This window comes from Manis pentadactyla, chromosome X (genome assembly GCF_030020395.1).
Source record: "Manis pentadactyla isolate mManPen7 chromosome X, mManPen7.hap1, whole genome shotgun sequence".
Lineage (NCBI taxonomy): Eukaryota > Metazoa > Chordata > Mammalia > Pholidota > Manidae > Manis > Manis pentadactyla.
This window is the reverse complement of record NC_080038.1, coordinates 1,322,278-1,341,197: the sequence shown is the minus strand read 5'-3', so window position 1 is coordinate 1,341,197 and position 18,920 is coordinate 1,322,278. Positions and strand designations below refer to the sequence as shown.

Genomic DNA, 18,920 nt, shown 5'->3' with positions numbered 1-18,920 from the left:
TAAATATGAGAGATGCCCTCACAAAAAAAAAAAAAAAAAAAAGGACAGACTTCCAATGGTAAAATAAATTAGTAACCGGGATGTAATGTATAGCATAAGGAATATAGTCAAGATATTGTAACAGCCTGGTAGGGTGATAGCTGGAACCTCGAATTATGTATATAAATGTTCTACCACTGTGTTGTACACTTGAAACTAATGTAATGTAATACTGTGTGTCAACTACCCTTCAATAAAAAATAATTATTTAAAATAAAAAAAATAAATAAAAAAAAGAGGATACACTCATGGGGTCTCTTTGATGGTAAAGCCATATAATTCTGTGTGGCGTTTCTCAAAGGCAGCTGAGAAGGGTACCAATCCTCTCACACACATAAAATTCACTCCATAAGTAAGGATTTGACACCCCACGTGTCCACCCACAGATGAAAGGATAGATCAACTCTGGGACAGACAGGATCTAGTGGAATAAATCTACTCCACAGAACTTGAACGTAAGTCAGGACTAGAGCTTCACCACTAGGTGGTACGACCAGGTAGATTTCAGAATCTTACAAACAATTGCCTACTTGCAAGAGGATTTCCATCTTACATCTAAATGCATCCTATAAAGCCTGCCCTGCAGCACCTCAGCACAAGCCCCTGAGGTGGAGAAGCATCCTTGGCTACATTACAGGTGGGATTGCCATGACCCCAAGACACTCTTCGAGCAAGATTCATCTACACAGCCTGCAAGAGATGCTTGTATCCCAGGACTTTTTATCACCTAATTCCACCCATTATTAGTGTCTTATTACTATGTAGACAGTAGCTGTGGGCACGGAGAGGCCAGAACAAGAAGGGATGCTCATACAAGAATGACCACGAAAAACAGACCTATAATCAAGAACGAGGACAACTCCAGGCAAACCTGTGCCATTTCTGCAGCTAGAAGCCCGGAGTTGGCTCTGAAACAAGGTCATATTTCCAGGGCATTCCAATCCTGGGCTCCTCCACATTGTCACAATGTAGGTATTCCCAGCAAACAGACCTTTCTCCTGGGGCAGCAAGTTTTGCTTCTAAACCGGTTCTGTTGTCTCTCTGCTGTTTGGAAACCCAAAGTGGTGGAAGCCAGGAGCAGGGGTCCGTGAGGGAGATCGAGTCCAAATCAGAGTTCATCCTGCAAGGAATCTGTGAAAGTTCCATGTACACACAGTTACATATAATCTCAGAGCCCAAAAGGACTCAAAAGCAAAACACACAATCATCTGGTTTGGGCACAAAAGAAAATTATGTTTCTTGGGATGGGCTACGTAAAGGGGCCAAGGGCCAATTGCTATTTTAAGGGCTCTGTAGGAAATGCCTACAGTGATTCTCGGAGGGCAACGGTCCTGTTGCTTGGTTTCTGTCCATCACAGATTCAAAATGCACCAGTCGTGGGAAAGATTCACCCGTTTTTATCATTTGCAAGGCTCCCAGCCTGCAAGAGAATAAACAGTGCATCTCCAACTGGGAGGGTGTGTCCAGGTGGACAGCTGGGTCTGCAACATGGGGAGAAAAGGTGTTGTTTTGGGAAGACTAAATGGACGGCATTATGACTCCAGCCAGAGGATGACCTGATGCATTTGTTCAAGGAGGGGGTTAAATCCAGCCTCCCAGATTCTGGGCAGTCCACGTGGCAGGGGTGCTAAGTAGCCATGCTTGGGTCCACCTCTGTCAGGATTCAAGCCACTTCCCAGAAACAGGATTGAAGGTGGGTTGCAAATTCCATTTTATCTGATCTCAAGCATACATTTTTATCCCCACGTTCTTTGTTTCATTTTGTTGTTATAGTAAAATATATACAACACAAAAGTTACCACTGGAATGATGTTAAAGTGTACAATTCAGTATCACTTAGCACACTCGTGTTATACAACCATCTCCTCTGTCTGGTTCCAGAACATTCCACCCCACCCCCCCAAAGGAGACCCCCTCTCCACCTCTCCCAGTCCCTGATAACCATGAATCCATGTTCTGTCTGTAGATCTGCCTGTTCTGGGCATTTCCTGTGAACGGATCCCACCCCGTGTGTCCCTGCGTGTCTGCGTCTCTTCTTGAGCACCGTGCATTCAGGTCCATCCACACTGTGTGTGTGTAAGGGCTCCCCTCCTCTTCAGGGCTGAGTAATACTCCACTGCATGGATACAGTGCAAAATTAACTCTATGAGGTTTATTTTCTGTTTTCTAACAAAGCTGCCTTAGGGGACTTTTCTCTTCCCAATCCCCCACTTTGTTAAAGATGAGAAGGGGGCCCTAGCTGGTTTACACTCCAGTGTGTGACTGACACCGTTCCATTAAAAGAACACGGGTCACTTCATTCCTCTGATGGGACCTTTTCCTCCGCTTTTTGAAGTTGCCACTGGTAGGTTTTAAGGACTTTCTCTTAAGATTTAAGATATACATTATCAGTCCAAGAAACCTGTAGTTACTGAAAACCAGAAGCAAACACTTTTACAAGATACTGATTCACACAGCTTCAGAAATGGATGAGGGATTCACATCCCAGAAAGATGAGAAGGTTTGCTAATTATGAGAAATAACACTTAGGGCAACATTTTTACCAAGATGTGTTGGGCTCCGTTCCAAAGAGTTGAGGATCGTTGTAATGAAAAACAGCTTTCCATAGATTTTTTTTAAAAAAATGGCACCATATAAGACATTTTGTCCTGTAAAACAAAACATCCATTTTATCCTGATGCTTACTTTTCTCCACTTGCTAACATCCAAACTGAAGTACCCACTCCAGGGGCTTGGATTTCAAATCGTCTTCTTGTGGGGCAGCCAAGTGCCCTACTCTTAGCATCCTGGAAACTTTCCAGGGGGGCCGGTAACAGGGAAACGGAACAGGCGGGGGGCGGCTGCAGAAAGTGAATTCTTGCCCACAGGGAGTTACTCCCTTTGCAAACCCTAACAGGAAACCATTACCCCCTCGGCCCAGGATAACTCTAACATAACTGGAGAAGGTTGGGGAGGCAGTTCCTGGCATCTGGTGGGAGCAGAACAAAGATGGGGCTCAACACCCTCCAGGGCGTGAGACACCCCACGGAGAATTAGCCAAAGTTGGCAGGGCTGTGGCGGAGAACACAGAGCAGAGAAACGTGCTCAGTTCAGGCCAACTGGCCGTCTGTCTGATTTGCATCCGGGAAATGTGTCTCTTGTTGAATGAAGTCGTGCAGAAGAGAACAAAACAGGTTTTGGCAGCCTTTCCTGACCAGCAATGTCACTTAGGAGACCTGGCCTGGAGCAGTAGGTGACCCCACGTAACCGGCTCCCAGGCTGCCTTCCGGTCTTTGGCAGGATGCATAAAGGATTTGCATAGCTCTGTACTGATAAGATGGTTATTGGCAAACACGAGTTTCAAATCAAAACCACACAATGTTCAGGCCGCTGAGTAAATGTGCATGAAGGCCTTCAAGGATGGATGTTTTCATAGGATTTAGCTCGGATCAATGCAGACAGTTCTTACTTGGAAAATTCTTTGAAAAAAAAAAGAAAATCATCTCTACTTTATACTGCTGCCATGGTCTGAAATATATGTTCCGTTACCATAGGCAAGAATGTGCTCTCTAGAAAATAGAAAAGGGGGGAAAAAATGTAACATAAAGCCCAAAAGGAGTTTGCAGATCTACTTGTTAGTTAGGGAGTTGAGCAGCTATTTGCATGTACTGGTAGTTGTGGCTAAAGAAAAATTTCTCCCTAGAATTTTCTGAGATTGTAGAGGGAGAAAATAAAACAACTATGAAATTTAAGGACTGTTAAACAGGCATTTTTTAAAACAACTCTTTTCCCACCTTGGGATGACCCAAGGTCAGGAGGGCTCCCACCTCCTTGGGAATGCAAGAGTCCGTGTTTTGGGCTAGTCTGAATCCTGCTGTCTGGGATCCTTCCGCAAGGGTTACATTTTGTAAATAAGAACAGAAGTCGCTCTGTGGAACCTGGAGAGAGGGCTGTGGGCAGCAGCCTGAGACGTCCTGCCCCTCCCCTGAAACAACCGAGCTTGGCTTCTGTGGAATCCTGGCTGTGGCTTTGCAAACGGAGCTGTGCACATGCGTGCAGAGGCTGGAGAGGCCTGCGACTCAGAGCCGGCGTGCACGGTCCCCCGGCACAGGGAGCCGGTCCCCCGAGAACCAGCCGACGGGCCGCACCGAGGTACGTGCCTCTCCCCGCCTGGCACTAGCCAGGCGCCGTCCTCCGGCCAGGGCTGTCCCCCTTGCAGCACGCCTTCTCTGGGCCCTCTGAGCCTTTTGAAACTGTCTGGCAACACTTTAGAAGCAAATTTCTTAAAAGATGAAAAAAACAACATCTCAAGGACAGATCCCCGTGGGGGAGGGATGCACAGTCAGATTAAATTTTTTAAAAAAGGATACAGAGTGGGAAATGTCACCCCAAGAGATTCTTGGCCATCTCAGAGCAGGTGGACGGGATGTTGAAGAGGCGCCTGGGGTAAGAGCCACACCGGGTTTGGGGACAGAACCGAAACATAGTGACAAAGGCAGGCTTGCTGCCTGGGGTCAGAGGACAGCCAGGAAGTGTGGATTCTCATTCCCTGTCCCCTGAAGAAAATCGGAGGCTAGATTCTGGCTTATATACTTCATGGAGGGGCTTTTCTTTCTCTTGTTCTCTATCTTTTTTTTTTAATTGAGGTATAATTCCCAGGTGACATGGTGTAAGGTTGATCCAACAGCCTGTGGAGTTAATGTGTTCACATATTGCAATAGCATTCCTACAGTCGGCCTGACCTAACACCTTCATCACGTCACGCAATTGCCATTTATTTTCCTGTGTGGAGAACAATTGAGACATAGTCTCTTAGCAACTCGGGGCTTTATGATTCAGTATCGTTGGTGACCATCGCTGGGTTATGCATTGCATCCCCAGACCTTATTGTGAGTTTGCACCCTTAAGCAATATCTGCCCCATTGCCCCAGCCCCAGCCCCTGGCAGCCACCGCTCTTGAGTCCATGTGAAGCAAAGTATGCAGCTTTCTAAGGGACAGCGTGCTGAGTTGAATAGAAAAACAGTCTCCTTTTGTGTAGCTAAACAAGAGAGAGCCTATCATGTCAGAAGGAGGCTGAAGATTTAGTAAAACGACACCTCATATGATTTTTTACTGGTGATTAGAAGTCAGATATAAGAGAGTCAAGTATAACTTGTCGGGTATAACAATGATCAGCCACATTCACCGGAAAAGTGAGAAGAAGCCCAGTGATTTCTAGGAAAACAGAGCTGGAACGTTGACCCAGGGTCAGATTCTCACATGGCGGGTTTCCACTTGTTCCTAGAAAGCAGTTCATGCCGTCAGATCATTGCATAGACGAGCCAATATATTTATTTCTCCATCTCCTGTGATTGCTTTACACAGATGGGAGCAGACCAAACAATGTCTTACTTTTTCATGAAAATATATTGGATAGAAACAAAACATGGCCCATGCATACAATGGAATATTATGCAGCCCTAAAAAGGAAGGGAGTCCTGACACCTGCTACAAATGGATGAACCTTAAAGACATTATTCTAAGGGACATAAGCTGGACAAAGGAGAAACACTGAAGTTCCATGTATAGGAGGTCCCTTGAAACATCCAATTCACAGAGACGGAAAATAGATGGTGGGACCAGGGGCTGGGGAGGGGGTGAGATTCTAGTGTTTCATGGGGACAGAGTTTCAGTTTGGGGAGATGCAGAATTCTGGAGATGGAAAGAGGGGAGGATACCGAACATGTGAACATGTGCAGTGCCCCAGCGCTGTGCACTTAAAAAAATGGTGAAGATGGTAAATTTTGTTATATGCATTTACCCCAACTAAAAAATATATATTAGAGATCATTCTTATCAATAAACATACTATTTCTTTTTTGCATTCTCTTTTCTTTTCACTTTCGCCTTCTACATCAAGGTCCAAGAAGCTGAGGCCCATGAGTAAAGCCCGTCTGTTTTGTTGTTTTTCTGGAAAATGGCAATATTCGATAAGGTGACTGCTTGCTGCAGCAGCCGAGTGAAGTAAGAGCAGCCAGTCCCATATGGACTGAAAAGCCGGAAATATTTATCATCTGGCCTCGGACAGACATGTACTCTACCTTCTTAATGCATGGTTCAACATTTTGAAAGCTTTTTTGGTGGGAAGAACATTCTTTTTTGAGCTTTTAATCGTTGTGTTAGGTTTTTACTCATAGCATCTGAGAGGGTCCAACTTTCCCCTTTGTCTCATAGTATTTTATTTAGTTATTGAAGTAGCTACTTTTCTGCAGTTATTACGGACCCCTGTATTTCTTACAGGACATTAAAGGAAAGAGGACATGTTACATCCGGAACATTCTTGGTAAGATAAGATTACGTGCTATCATTTATCTGTTTCTGTCTCTGCCTCTGATTCCTGTCACGTTCTCTGAACATATTGACAGCAAAGGGTAGTTGCTCAGTTGGAAAGTGATTCTAAATCTGGGAGACAGAGCATGGGACCCCCGGTTAACACACCGTTCCATGACCCCTGACCAGAACCCCTTGGAACGAATGCTGTATCCCTCTTCCCAAACCATGATCTCTGGTTTTCTGGGGAGCCCCAAAAACCGTCTTTGGAGACTCAGATCCCATCTTTATTTCAAGACACTCAGGATGAGGAATGCTTTCATCCTGCTGTTCATGCCCAGGCCCATGTCGGCATCCGTAAAGAGGGTCTGTCCTGAAGCCACCGTTCCAGGGGTGAGGGTGGTGGCCGATGGGGGAGCCGCCAACCTCTGTGGCCGTTCCTCCTGATTTGTCACCGCCAGGGGTTTCTGCTCTGCGCTCCATCACCTCGAAAGACCCAGTTCTTTTAGGATATCAGGGATCTAAAGCATCAGCCTCAGGTATCTTCACATTCACGCTAAACATACAGAGACTTTTAATGGACTCAGAATAACCAGGCAGCTTTGGGCGGCCCCTACCTGGCTCTGTGCTTGTTCACTGGTTCATATCCTGAGAAGGTGCCACACATGTCCCCGTTCAACACCATTTACTTCTTTAAGGAAGAAGCAAGAGGAAGAGGCAAAGGACAAAGGGCTGCACCTGTTCTGGGGACGTCATCCATACATAATAAGAAACTACAAAGAAGGCTTTTCCATGAATCATCACCTAACACAGATTCCAGAGCATTCCCCCACCACCAAAAAAAAAAAACATGTTGAAGTTCAAATACACTGCCGAGAATGTACGTTGTTTTTAACCAAAAAAAGTCAAATACCTGAGAGAGGTGCTGAACCTCTTCTGCGGTGGGATGACAGAGTCAAAGTCCACGAAAATAGGGACTCTAACTTCTCACTTGCAGAATTAATGCCCTTGACATGCAAAGCCGCGTTAAGCATTTTTGGAAGTGTGTCTTGCAGGGCCTGGCTGGCTGCGATGATGGGTGTGCTTCTCGGTTTGAAGCCCTCAGCCTGCAGGGATTTACCTGTTTCCCGTCCAAACATCCTTCTCCTGATGGCAGATGATCTTGGCATCGGAGACCTCGGCTGCTATGGCAACACCACTTTAAGGCAAGGAGCACACAATGCCTCACCTGGTGCCCCCGGTGCAGATCCCACGGACGATGTGTCCAGCCTTTGATACAGGCAATCCAAACATTGGCAGAATTCTCGTTCTTTATACACCAATCAGCCCTTCCTTCTTTCCACACCAGCACCAACTCCAGCTCAAATTCATGCTACATATGACGAATCGTTTTTCTCCTAAATGTGATTTCCATCAGCACAGTCCATCATGCACAGGGTTTTACACATCACTGCTGTTCCCTCTGAGCTCACCGCCCATTCCCATCTCCGCCCCTCAAGCCAAGCCAACCCGCTCAGGTATGACGGAAAAACTGCTTCAGAGAAGTCCGCCTCCTCCTCGCCCACATATGCCATGGCATGTGTCACTACCAGTCCGGTTATCTTAGGAGCTTACCCCATTACCTTGCTCATAATAACCCTAGGAGACCTGCTGCTCATGAGGTGCCACCATGAAACTTAGTCTGAATCCTCCCTACAATGTATTGCTTGCCATGAGGTTGGATCTTCCAATCAAAACCGTGAGTCTCAAGGTAGAAGGCACCTCTGAAACACCCTCTCCAGATATTCCACGAAGTCCATCTCGTTCCAATAGTGTGTTGGGGAAACTATAAATAATGTAGAATCGAGTTAACATTTCCACGGTGTTTCAGAAGCTATTTGAAGTTCTGGCCATTGCCTTTTACTCAAGCCTAAGAACACCTTGACTGTTGTATTCAGCACTGATGGGCAGGTTTCCTGTACCTATGCTTCTGGAAAAGCCTTTGTGTGTGTTTAAGGAACAAAACTCTTAATGTTTTCTTCTGTAGGACTCCAAATATCAACCGCCTGGCAGAGGACGGCATCAGGCTCACCCAGCACATCGCTGCCGCGTCCGTGTGTACCCCAAGCCGAGCCGCTTTCCTAACGGGCAGATACCCTCTCCGATCCGGTTTGTCCTTCGTCATATCTAACTCCAGACCTGGAGACGAACATGCCCCCCTTAACTCCTCTAACACAGGTGTCAAAGTGTGGGTCCTGCAGCCCAATGAGCACAGAATGGTCTAATTCCCCCATATTTTACCATCAGATTGGAGTCAGTAAGAGGAGAGAGCCCCATAGGTGACAAGGTGACGTGGAAGGGATTGCCTCATTGCACTGTAACGTCGATAACCATATAAGGCAGGAGTTGGCCAACATTTTCTGTAAAGGGGGAAGATATTAAATAATTTCAGCTGTGCAGGCTATACAATTTGCTGCAGCTACACAACTTTGTTCTTGTAGTTGGATAACATCTATATGGCATCACACAACAGTGAGCATTTGTGTTCCAATAAAACTTTATTTGTGAACACTGAAATTTTAATGTCATAACATTACTGTTTAACGTCCTTCTACCTTTTTTTACCCTGAGGCTGAGGAAGCTGTCTCCTGGGTGGTGGAGAAGGAGGAGGGATGCTTCAGACCCCATAGTAGCATTCTCCAAAGAAAGAAACACAATAAGGTCTATGTACCTACCTACCTACCTACCTATCCATCCATCATCTTTCTATCAAGCATCTATCACCTAAGAGATTTATCTTAAGAGATTGGCTCCTGTGATTCTGGGAGCCAGCAAGTCCGGAATCTGGCAGGATTCTGGAAACCCAAGAAGAATGGTGATACTACAGTCTTGAGGCAGAATACCCTTCTGTATCTTTGGACGTTCAACCGATTGGATGAGGCCCACCCACCTTATCAAGGGTCATCTCTTTAAGCTAAATTCAACTGACTGTAAATGTTAACCACATCTACAAAAGACCTTCATAGCGATGCCTAGACTAGAGGATTAGTGTTTGAAAAACAAGAGACTGTAGCCTGGCCATGTTGACAATCAAACTGACCCTCACAGACCCTCATATATATCTATGGGTGTCTGACACCTTCTCATGACCTAGAGAAGAAAAATACTGGCCAACTTCAGCTTTTCTTTGTTAACACAACTTTAGCTTCTACTCATCTTTATGGAACCAGAAGCATTTTTAAGTTTTGGAAAAAATCTCAAAGAATCTCCTAAATTCTCAAATGACGATCCTTGAGCACTATATTCACTTTCTGTATCGTCTCTGGAATCGTCTCCAGTAAAACTGAGCTGCATTCATCAACATGGTGTAGGAGGCTTACAGCATCCTCTAAGCCAGTGGTTCTCAACTACAGTGCAGAGCTTTAGAAAAATATCAAACCTACATTTTTAAACACTTGGGTAGAGGCCCTGGGTGTATCAGGGTCAGGATAAATTATATCCATGGTTCCCAACCTTGTGCAGCACATTCAAATCACCTTTCAAACATTCCAAACCCAAATTCCACCCCAAACCAACTAAGATCACCACCTCTGGGGTGATAACCAGGTGTCAGAATATCTTGAAGCTGTTCCCCAAGTGATCCCAATGGTCAGACAATTTTGAGAACCACCTGATTACATCGAGAGTTTGGTGAAATCATAAAACCATTTTTAACTGTCCTCTTTTTATGTAATTCTCTTTTTTTGTGTGTGTGTATCCTTCCCAGGGAAATAAATCTCAGTAAATTTTAAAATAACTAACCATAAATGTTTTTGTGTATGACAAGACAATAAATCTTTACATAATCTTTTTCAATTAATTAATCATTTCCTCTGCTGCTAAAAATGCAACCCATGAGACAAAGCCATTTTGGAAGTAAATTTTCGATTCAGTTTTGAATAACGGATTTTTTCAGCACATATTCTAAATTTAAAAATAATGAAAGTGATAAACGTTGGTGTGTGATGTTAACCCTTCTTTAAACATCATTCATCACAGGCATGGTTTCCAGTAATGGCTATCGTGTTCTTCAGTGGACTGGAGTGTCTGGTGGCCTTCCAACAAATGAAACAACTTTTGCAAAAATATTAAAAGAGAAAGGCTATGCCACAGGACTCATCGGTATGTATATTTTTAAGTATTAAGCACATTACCTTTGCATGGAGCATATATGCCACTAAAAAGTTTGGAAATGAAACGTTGTGAGGGAGCCCGATTTCCCAGTAGACAGAGAGCTCCACGCATGCAGGAATGATGTTATGACACCCACATTGCTTGGTGCAAAGATGCTCAGGAAATATCAGCGCCACGAAATATTTGGCATTTCATATAATTTGCTGATGCACTAAGTAACCATTTCCAGTACTTCCCTCTGTGCTGCCATACATTGCATGTGCATCTTTCTGTATGTCAACAAACCACACCATGTATAGAATGAAATAAAAGTTAAGGATGACAGTTTCTTGACAGAGGCCATGCTGTCCCTATCATTATCATGATAGAGGAATAACTTTTATTAACAGTATCATTGATTGATCACTTAGAGCAAGACTAGCTGGTACCCTGATCTTGAAATCCAGCAGGGTCATTATCATTTTTCAAGACAAGAGACTCTATCCTTGTGGAATATCCTTGGAAACCAGGTGAGGTTTTCTAGATGACAGACAGTATTTGGGTGGTGGGGACACACACAGGGTCTCTATCAATACCCCAACCATGAGTGCAGGGTAGGAAAGCATCTTTCATTCATTGAACTTGGAAGTCATGCTCTATGAAGCCACTATTATCTGGAAGAGGCAGGAAGGGACCTTCCCTGGAGCCTGGCCCACCTGGACCTCAGACATCAGGTCTCCAGAGCTGGAAAAGCATGAAATCTTATTGTTTTGAGGAACTATGTCTACGGTCATTTGTGACAGCGGCACAGGAAATCATGCACCCTACAATGCGGCCATGCAGGTTCCTCATGGCCCTGAAACAAGAAGTCCAGGTCGTAGGGCAAATAACAGCCAATACTCCCCACCCACCTCATCCCCAGACCCTCTACATCCACACCTGCTGGGTGCTGGGAACATGGCAAGCACGCGATGACTACTTCCCAAGTGATGGTCAGCCAGGTGTCCCGTCTACGCATTTCTTGCCTTTCAGGAAAATGGCATCTGGGTCTCAACTGCGAGTCCTCCAGCGATCATTGCCACCATCCACTCAGCCACGGATTCGACCACTTCTACGGAATGCCATTTTCCATGATGGGAGATTGTGTCCACTGGGAAATGTCAGAGAAGCGGGTAGCCCTGGAGCACAAAGTCAAGTTCTACTTCCAAATCATGGCCTTTGCAGCCCTGACGCTCACGGCCGGGAAACTCGCCCGCCTGGCCTCATGGTCATGGACACCGGTCATCTGGTTGACCATTGTGGCTATCTTACTCTTTATGGCTTCGTATTTTGTGGGTGTCCTGATCGTCCATGCGGACTGCTTTCTCATGAGAAATCACACCATCACCGAGCAACCCATGCGCTTTGACAGGACCACGTCTCTTATTCTCAAAGAGGTCTCCTCCTTTGTCCAAAGGTGAGCTTTGAAGGGTCAGCTTCACCCTAGCCTTCTGCTTCTTTGGGAAAGTCTTATTCTGTAACGGGGATTTGAATGAACGGTGAAATGACCCTGACCCGGGAAGACATTTTTCGGTAAAATGGGGCATGGATGGCACTCAGTTGAGCCCATCTTGACCAAGTCCATTGAAACAAGGGACAGGTCATTGGAAATCGACCACTGCCCCCTTCTACTTTGGGGCCAGTCCTTTTCAATAAGCACCTCCTGCTGACCACGGACTCTGTGTAACCAGCGTAACAGCCTGAATCACATGAACAGCCTTTATAATAAAGGCTAAGTCTTTTTAAAGCTCTATCACCAGGACTATTATGTCTTACTGATAACTTTATGCCAGATGTAAATGTGAGTGACGAAGGATCTTACTACATCAACACCAAGGGGACAATGATAAAAAGCTACACAAAACAGGCAGCTCCATGCTCCCCACTGGGTGTTCCAGGGAAAGGAGGACACCCTCACACCCCAACTAAGCTGGTGGGGATGAGGTTCTGATCCTGTTGCACAACATTCTTGGAGGGTTTTTCATGGGATTGCTTAATAGCGGTCAGGTATGACGCTGGTGATTAGCTTTCAAATTAAAAAATTACAATGGGTATGCCTCATATGTCCCCAAATAAGTCTAAAACCTTTGTTTCTGTACTTTGTGTCTGTAGATTAGACCATAAGGGTGGATGTTGAGAGGGAGAAGGTGAGACATTGCCTAGATAGAGGATCTCAAATTGAAATTAATAACCTGATACACATCATATTTTAAATGTGTTTGTTTGTAACAATTTCATGTCCTGATCTTCATTGCTTGACAGCAAATATAAAGGAAACCAGGGGTGTAATACCCCTTAGTCCATGAGTTAAGGTTTGAGTCGGGAAGATATACTGAAATAATTGATAGGAATAATTGTCAGGTCAGATGGCTGACTGGCGTTCTGTTAGATGCAGTTGTTAGAGAAGTATAAAGAGTTATAAAATGATAATATGCAAGAAAAAAGATGTATAAAAGCAGTGTTCGTTTTTCAATAGACTTTGGAAGGGAGAAGTTAACCCTTTAATAATTCTCAAACCCAAGAAATGAACAGGAGTTTCATGCATCTGATCGTGCAGGGCAGGCCAGCAGAGATTCTTGCGTAATGATGCAATGGTCTATCTCTGTATTTTGCATCTCTGGGACCTCAATCCCTGTTTTACCAAAAATAAATAAATAAATGACCAGTTACATTGTATTTATTCTTAGGAATAAGCAAGGACCCTTCCTCCTCTTTGTCTCTTTCCTGCACGTCCACACTCCTCTCGTTACTACGGGGAAGTTTCTGGGGAACAGTCTGCACGGTCTATACGGGGACAATGTACAGGAGATGGACTGGATGGTGGGTAAGTGATTCTTCCAGGGGAAAACGTGCAATGGAATGTCAGCCTGTGGCCACATCAATGCACTTATTGCCTTTCAGGAAAATGGCATTTCTTTATTCAGAAACTGGAGGAGAAAAGGAGATAAATAACCAGAAGATGAGCTTCATTAAGGGAAAAGTAGACAAGGTTGGGTCAGTGTATTGCACTGTTATTGACTGTTAGGGGCCACGAGGTTTATAGTATCCATCACCCTGTTTCCTCTGTTTCTCTCCCTAATGCTGTTTTACATGGTGTGATTTTTTATCTCTCCCAAAGCCTCCCTGGGGGAGAAGATTGCCTTGTTCTCCCCTGGGCTTAGGACAGCACCTGCCATGCCAGACAGGAACATTTCTTGAGTGACTCAGTGTTCAAGGAAACGCATAGATATGGACACCCTCACTTCCCTGCCTCTCAAACAAGGATAAGGGCACCCTCGGCTTTATATAATGGTGAGCCCAGAGGGCCAGACCCTGCAGAATAATCGTAGTCAAGAGATTTTAGGGGGAAATGCACTTTTAAAAAAATCTTTTGAAAACATCATCTTGGAGTAAAATGCATGATGCGAATGAAGAAGTTTTGGGGGAAATAAGAATAAATACAATGTAACTGGTCATTTATTTATTTATTTTTAGTAAAACAGAAAAGGCAATAGGACCACACATTTAAAAATCCTTATCTAGAAGAAAGTATAAAGAAAAAAATGGCAATGAACAGACAGAACAAAGAGGAAAATCAGAGAGCAATATGGTTGACGTAGAGCTAACGGTGTGCACTGTTGCCTTAAATGTAAATACTCTGCAATAGCAATTAAAGTGCAGAGACTGTCAGACTAAATAAAAACAGGAGACCCAACCTGCAAGAATACACTTTAAATATACAGACATAGTTGGATTAAAAGTAAAAGGCATTCAATAAAAGGATGTATCTAGGGTCATAGTTGCATTCATGGCACACACAGGTCTCATCCAGAAGCAGGTCGGGAGAAACTCTTGTCTATTGTGAGAAATAGAACAATATCATTCTTCTTAACCAATTAAAAGAAAATCACAGACATTGGGAATTGCAACAATAGGACTTTCCTTTCGTTAATAGCTTGGACGCACCCCTGGAAACTGTTGTCCACCCATGTACATTTTCAGCCTTCCCCCTGGACCCTCTTGGTCCCTATCCTGTTTTCTCAATAACCTTCTTTTGCCTTGCTTGTACATTTTTGCAATTTTGTCCAATGCAGTATGCACCCTGGTAGCTTGCCTTTAACTTTTTGGAAGCAGAATGAGGACCTATATAAAGACCCATGTCAACCTGAGGTCCATGTTGCTCAGGCCAGCACAATGACACTGTTATTCAGTCCGTGATGCATTCACGCTAAAGAATTCATTCTCATGGAGAGTTCCAAGATGCTACAGCACAGCCTGAATACGTTGCTTTAACATAATGTTCTCTTTTGAGCGGCTCAAACGCATCTCTTCTTTGCAGGTCAGATCCTTGATACGCTGGACATGGAAGGTTTGACCAACAGCACCCTCGTTTATTTCACGTCAGATCACGGGGGATCTTTAGAGGCTCAAATGGGAAACAACCAGTATGGGGGCTGGAATGGGATCTATAAAGGTAAGGCTGACAGATTCCAGATCCTTATCTACAGGTTTTCTCTCTTCCCTATAATTCCCAGCCCCAACCCTGGAATGGGACCATTCACCTCAAGGGAAACTGCAAACACTTCTGAACAAGGGTTTTGCTCTTCTATTCAGGAATTACAATTTGTCATGCTCAGATTTGAATTTTTCTGCACAGTTCAGTGGTTTCTGGCATAACGATCACCACTATTAATTCTAGAACATTTTCATCACCTCAACAAGAAACTCAGTACCTATTTGCTATCATTTTCCATTCCCCCCTTACTCCCATCCTCTGGCAACCGCTAACGTAGTTCTATCTGTCTGTATTTCCCTAATTCCAAACATTTCAAATGGGATCGTGCAATATCTGGTCCTTTGCACCTGGATTTTTTGACTCAGCATAATGTTTTCCAGGTTCATCCATGCTGTAGCATGTATCTGCCCTTTGTTCCTTTTTTAGGACCACATAATATTCCATGTATCCATTCATCTGCTGATAGACTCAAGTTTGAATCTTACATCCAGACAATGGATTCAAGGGGACTGAGCACCCACACTATCCACATTATATTCACACTAGGATCTATTGATCACAGACACATCATTATGCGTGGACCACAAAGTTTCTAAAACATGCTGCCAAGAAAAAATATATGTGGCACACCTTTTTTTTCACTTAAAGCTTAGTTTTTTTATTGAGTGAAAAATTCATTTAGACTGACATTGGTATAATGATTAACATGCATCAGTCTGTTACATACATAAAAGAGAATATACATGTGTAAATTAAATACATGAAAGCCTTCCTAAGCTTCTCCACATTGGCAGGGGAAGGGTCTGACTCTATAATTTCCTATTTCCAAAGGAAATGATCCTCTTTCCAAATTTGAGGTCCTAGAGGTTACAACCCCGTCAGTTTTTGGGGGGTGGGGAACAATTCAACCCCAGTTCAAACAACCCTTAAAGGAGAAGCGTCAAGAGCAATACAGGATGGGCTCCGAAGGAAGGCATTTCAGTGACATGGGGAGGGAGAGTGAACTAAGTGGAGGCTTGTGGTAATGGGGGGATGACGAGCTTAGTAGCACAGAACCCAAGATGCACAGGTGCATCCCATGTAAGGTTATGCTCTGGAACACACCAATGCCATGGCGAGAACAGGAGTGAGAGAAGACACTACGATCAGCACAATTTCTTCTCCCTAGGAAATCTGTCTGATGATTCAGACCATTGGGGGAAATTGCAATGCCCTGGGGTCGGTCCCTCAGCGACTGGAAGACCTACAGCCAGGTCAATCAAAGCTATAAAATCCAAGCCAGGGAGGAACTAAATATTGGCACATGGTTAAAACAGACAGACAGGAGAGAGAGAATTTTAAAACAAGGAGGTAGGTGGAATCATCAGGGCAAGCCACCATTTATGATTTTTAACCATGTTCTTTTCTGTTCACGTTTAAATGCAGGTGGTAAAGGCATGGGCGGCTGGGAAGGCGGCATCCGGGTCCCAGGGATAGTCCGCTGGCCCGGGGTGCTGCAGGCTGGACGAGTGATCCGCGAGCCCACCAGCCTGATGGACGTGTTCCCCACCGTGGTCCAGCTGGGGGGCGGCGAGGTGCCCCAGGACAGGTACAGAACAGCCAGGGAGAACAACTCAGCTCTGCACGGAGACGGCTCTGTGAAAGGCCACTGTCACTTTGCGTCCACAAAATCTGGGAAAATGCCTAGATGGCCTGCTTTGTTTCACACACAGAGGACTATCTCCCTTCTGATTCTTAAGTAAAACCCATTTTACAATGATTGGCATTGAAAAAAATTCTAACAAGAAATTCCTTTCCATGCAGTGTGGTGATGTATCACATGATTCTGATTTTTCTTGAGTTAAAAATTATAGATAATTTGGGGGAAAATAGAAAGAGAATAAAAATTATTTCATAATTTTGTCAGTCTAGACATGAAGACATAATGATGTATATAATCATAATTATTATATGATCATAAAATCATATATGTATGATTATATAATCATAAATTGCATGACGTATTCATCTATATGATCTAGGTGTACAGCTATAGATCTATAGCTTCTACATATATTTTACATATAAATCATATCTATATAGGTGATATAGAGAGAGCTATCTCATCAGGACATATTTTAAATATGTTATGTATATTTATGCACATATATATATTTAGAAATCTTTGTACATAGACAAAAATTTTAATGGTTTTACAGTATTTCTTTCAACCATTCCTTCTAGGTAGGCACTCACTTCACATTTAAAACAAATACTGTCGTGTCAGCCTACCTCCTGTCACAATTACCTCCTTAGTAAAGACCCCTTAGAAATTGAATTGCGGGTCAAAGAGCACGGCTGTTTATAGGGGATCTCTTAATAAATTTTGTCAAATTGTTCCCTAGGAATTGCTATCAGCGATTTGAAAAATAAAATGAAAATAAGTTTAAATTATATTTATGTAATTTATATATTATCCATATATATAAATTACATATGTGCACACACATATACATACATGTTTTAAATTTCATTGTTTCATCACTAAAAGTTAGATATTTCATATCTTTATTTTATAATCTGTTTTCTCTTTGCTTACATTGACTATCATCTCTCTGGTTCATATTTTTTTCTTAATTGGTGGCTAATTTTTCAAATTAATTTAGACTATATCATTTGTTTTAAAGAGTAAAATTTTGCATGTCATGTGCATCTTTGCAGATGTGTGTTACTAGAAGGCAAAATAAATTCAGCCATGTATTGCTAGTTAGTTCATTTTATTAATACAAATACATGTGTGTATATATATATGTATTAATATGTGTGTATACATATATATACACATAAACATATAAATATGTGTTCATGTGCCTATGTATATAAAGGTGAAATAATATATATGTATATACAACTCACATACATATTTCACTTCCAAATGTATATACACAGAAACCCATAGCATGTTCTTATGTCTGTATGAGTACACATATTTGGAAGTGAAATAATACGCGTGTACACACAGCACATATATATATATATACATGTTATTTTTTCATGGTAACTGACCAAGTAAAACCTTGGAGGTCTCAATTTGCTACTTCGATGGACAACATTCGTCAAGTCAGAGAGTTAAGATCTGCACTTTACAGCCACTCTAAGTCCAAGGCATCTGCAAAAATCTGCCATCGATATTTATGATTAAAATCAGAGACACTAGATCCTGAGAACCTTTTCTAAAGATAGAAGAAAAATACACGGGAGCCCCTGAGTTCCCCACAAAGCTGCACTGACCTCTCTGTGCAGTTACGGTCCATGTCCATGAACATGTATTTCTCAGCACAAGTTCACCCTGTAGGAAGTAGTGGGCAAATAACAAAGAAACACAGGCATGTTTCCCCTCCCGGAATAATGCACCCGGCAGCCCCATAAATGCGATGAATGCACCCAGCCATCCCTGCAAATCAAAAGCAGATCTGGCTTTTCTCGTAAGCCGGGAGGGACCCCGGTGCAAGACAGGAATGGTTTCAGGTCTTGACCAATACGAGGTAATCTGTACCGGCGGAAGGCCCGACAGAAAACCAGGGAGACGTCTCATCACCTCTTATTTTTGCATCCCTGACAAGGCTGGGGACAGTAACCTCAGCAGAGCAAGCCGGGTCCTCCACGGTCTTGCGGCCAAACTGATGTGTGTCCACGAATGCAGCGGGTGGCCTCCCTGGCGCCCACCCATGGAAGCTTGCTGAGGCTGTCCTGGCACCATCCCTGACACCCTGTGCCCCTCCTGCAGGGTGGTGGACGGCCGGGACCTGCTGCCCCTGCTCCTGGGGACGGTGCAGCACTCGGACCACGAGTTCCTGTTCCACTACTGTGAGAATTTCCTGCACGCAGCCCGGTGGTACCAGCGCGACAGTGAGTAGCTGGGCGAGGCACCCGGCATGGCTCTGCTGC

At 43.8% G+C, this 18,920-nt stretch overlaps 1 protein-coding gene and 2 long non-coding RNA genes across 5 annotated transcripts in view; 1 reads left to right on the top strand and 2 right to left on the bottom strand.

Annotated features, from left to right (window-relative positions):
- Nucleotides 1-554: 554 nt before the first annotated feature.
- LOC118935931 (uncharacterized) overlaps nucleotides 555-18,920 on the bottom strand; it is a 25,196-nt gene continuing 6,830 nt past the window's right edge. The window contains exons 2-4 of one of the 3 annotated variants that reach the window (XR_008994989.1): nucleotides 2,583-2,687; nucleotides 2,288-2,403; nucleotides 555-2,155 (exon numbers count right to left, since the gene is read on the bottom strand). This is a non-coding gene — a long non-coding RNA (uncharacterized LOC118935931). Of the gene's footprint in view, nucleotides 2,156-2,287; nucleotides 2,450-2,582; nucleotides 2,688-18,920 lie in introns of all 3 variants that reach the window. The other 2 variants (XR_005034049.2, XR_005034048.2) reach the window with 2 other exon arrangements.
- Nucleotides 3,445-18,920, top strand: part of LOC130678804 (arylsulfatase L-like) — a 19,997-nt gene continuing 4,521 nt past the window's right edge. The window contains exons 1-10 of the mRNA XM_057495194.1: nucleotides 3,445-4,170; nucleotides 6,299-6,341; nucleotides 7,384-7,533; nucleotides 8,355-8,476; nucleotides 10,346-10,468; nucleotides 11,492-11,915; nucleotides 13,186-13,322; nucleotides 14,817-14,951; nucleotides 16,419-16,581; nucleotides 18,760-18,881. Coding sequence (XP_057351177.1) covers nucleotides 6,319-6,341; nucleotides 7,384-7,533; nucleotides 8,355-8,476; nucleotides 10,346-10,468; nucleotides 11,492-11,915; nucleotides 13,186-13,322; nucleotides 14,817-14,951; nucleotides 16,419-16,581; nucleotides 18,760-18,881 — 1,399 coding nt within the window. The 5' untranslated portion in view covers nucleotides 3,445-4,170; nucleotides 6,299-6,318. The remainder of the gene's footprint in view (nucleotides 4,171-6,298; nucleotides 6,342-7,383; nucleotides 7,534-8,354; nucleotides 8,477-10,345; nucleotides 10,469-11,491; nucleotides 11,916-13,185; nucleotides 13,323-14,816; nucleotides 14,952-16,418; nucleotides 16,582-18,759; nucleotides 18,882-18,920) is intronic.
- LOC130681727 (uncharacterized) overlaps nucleotides 16,540-18,920 on the bottom strand; it is a 7,704-nt gene continuing 5,323 nt past the window's right edge. Inside the window, exons 5-6 of the long non-coding RNA XR_008994990.1 lie at nucleotides 18,264-18,321; nucleotides 16,540-16,827 (exon numbers count right to left, since the gene is read on the bottom strand). This is a non-coding gene — a long non-coding RNA (uncharacterized LOC130681727). The remainder of the gene's footprint in view (nucleotides 16,828-18,263; nucleotides 18,322-18,920) is intronic.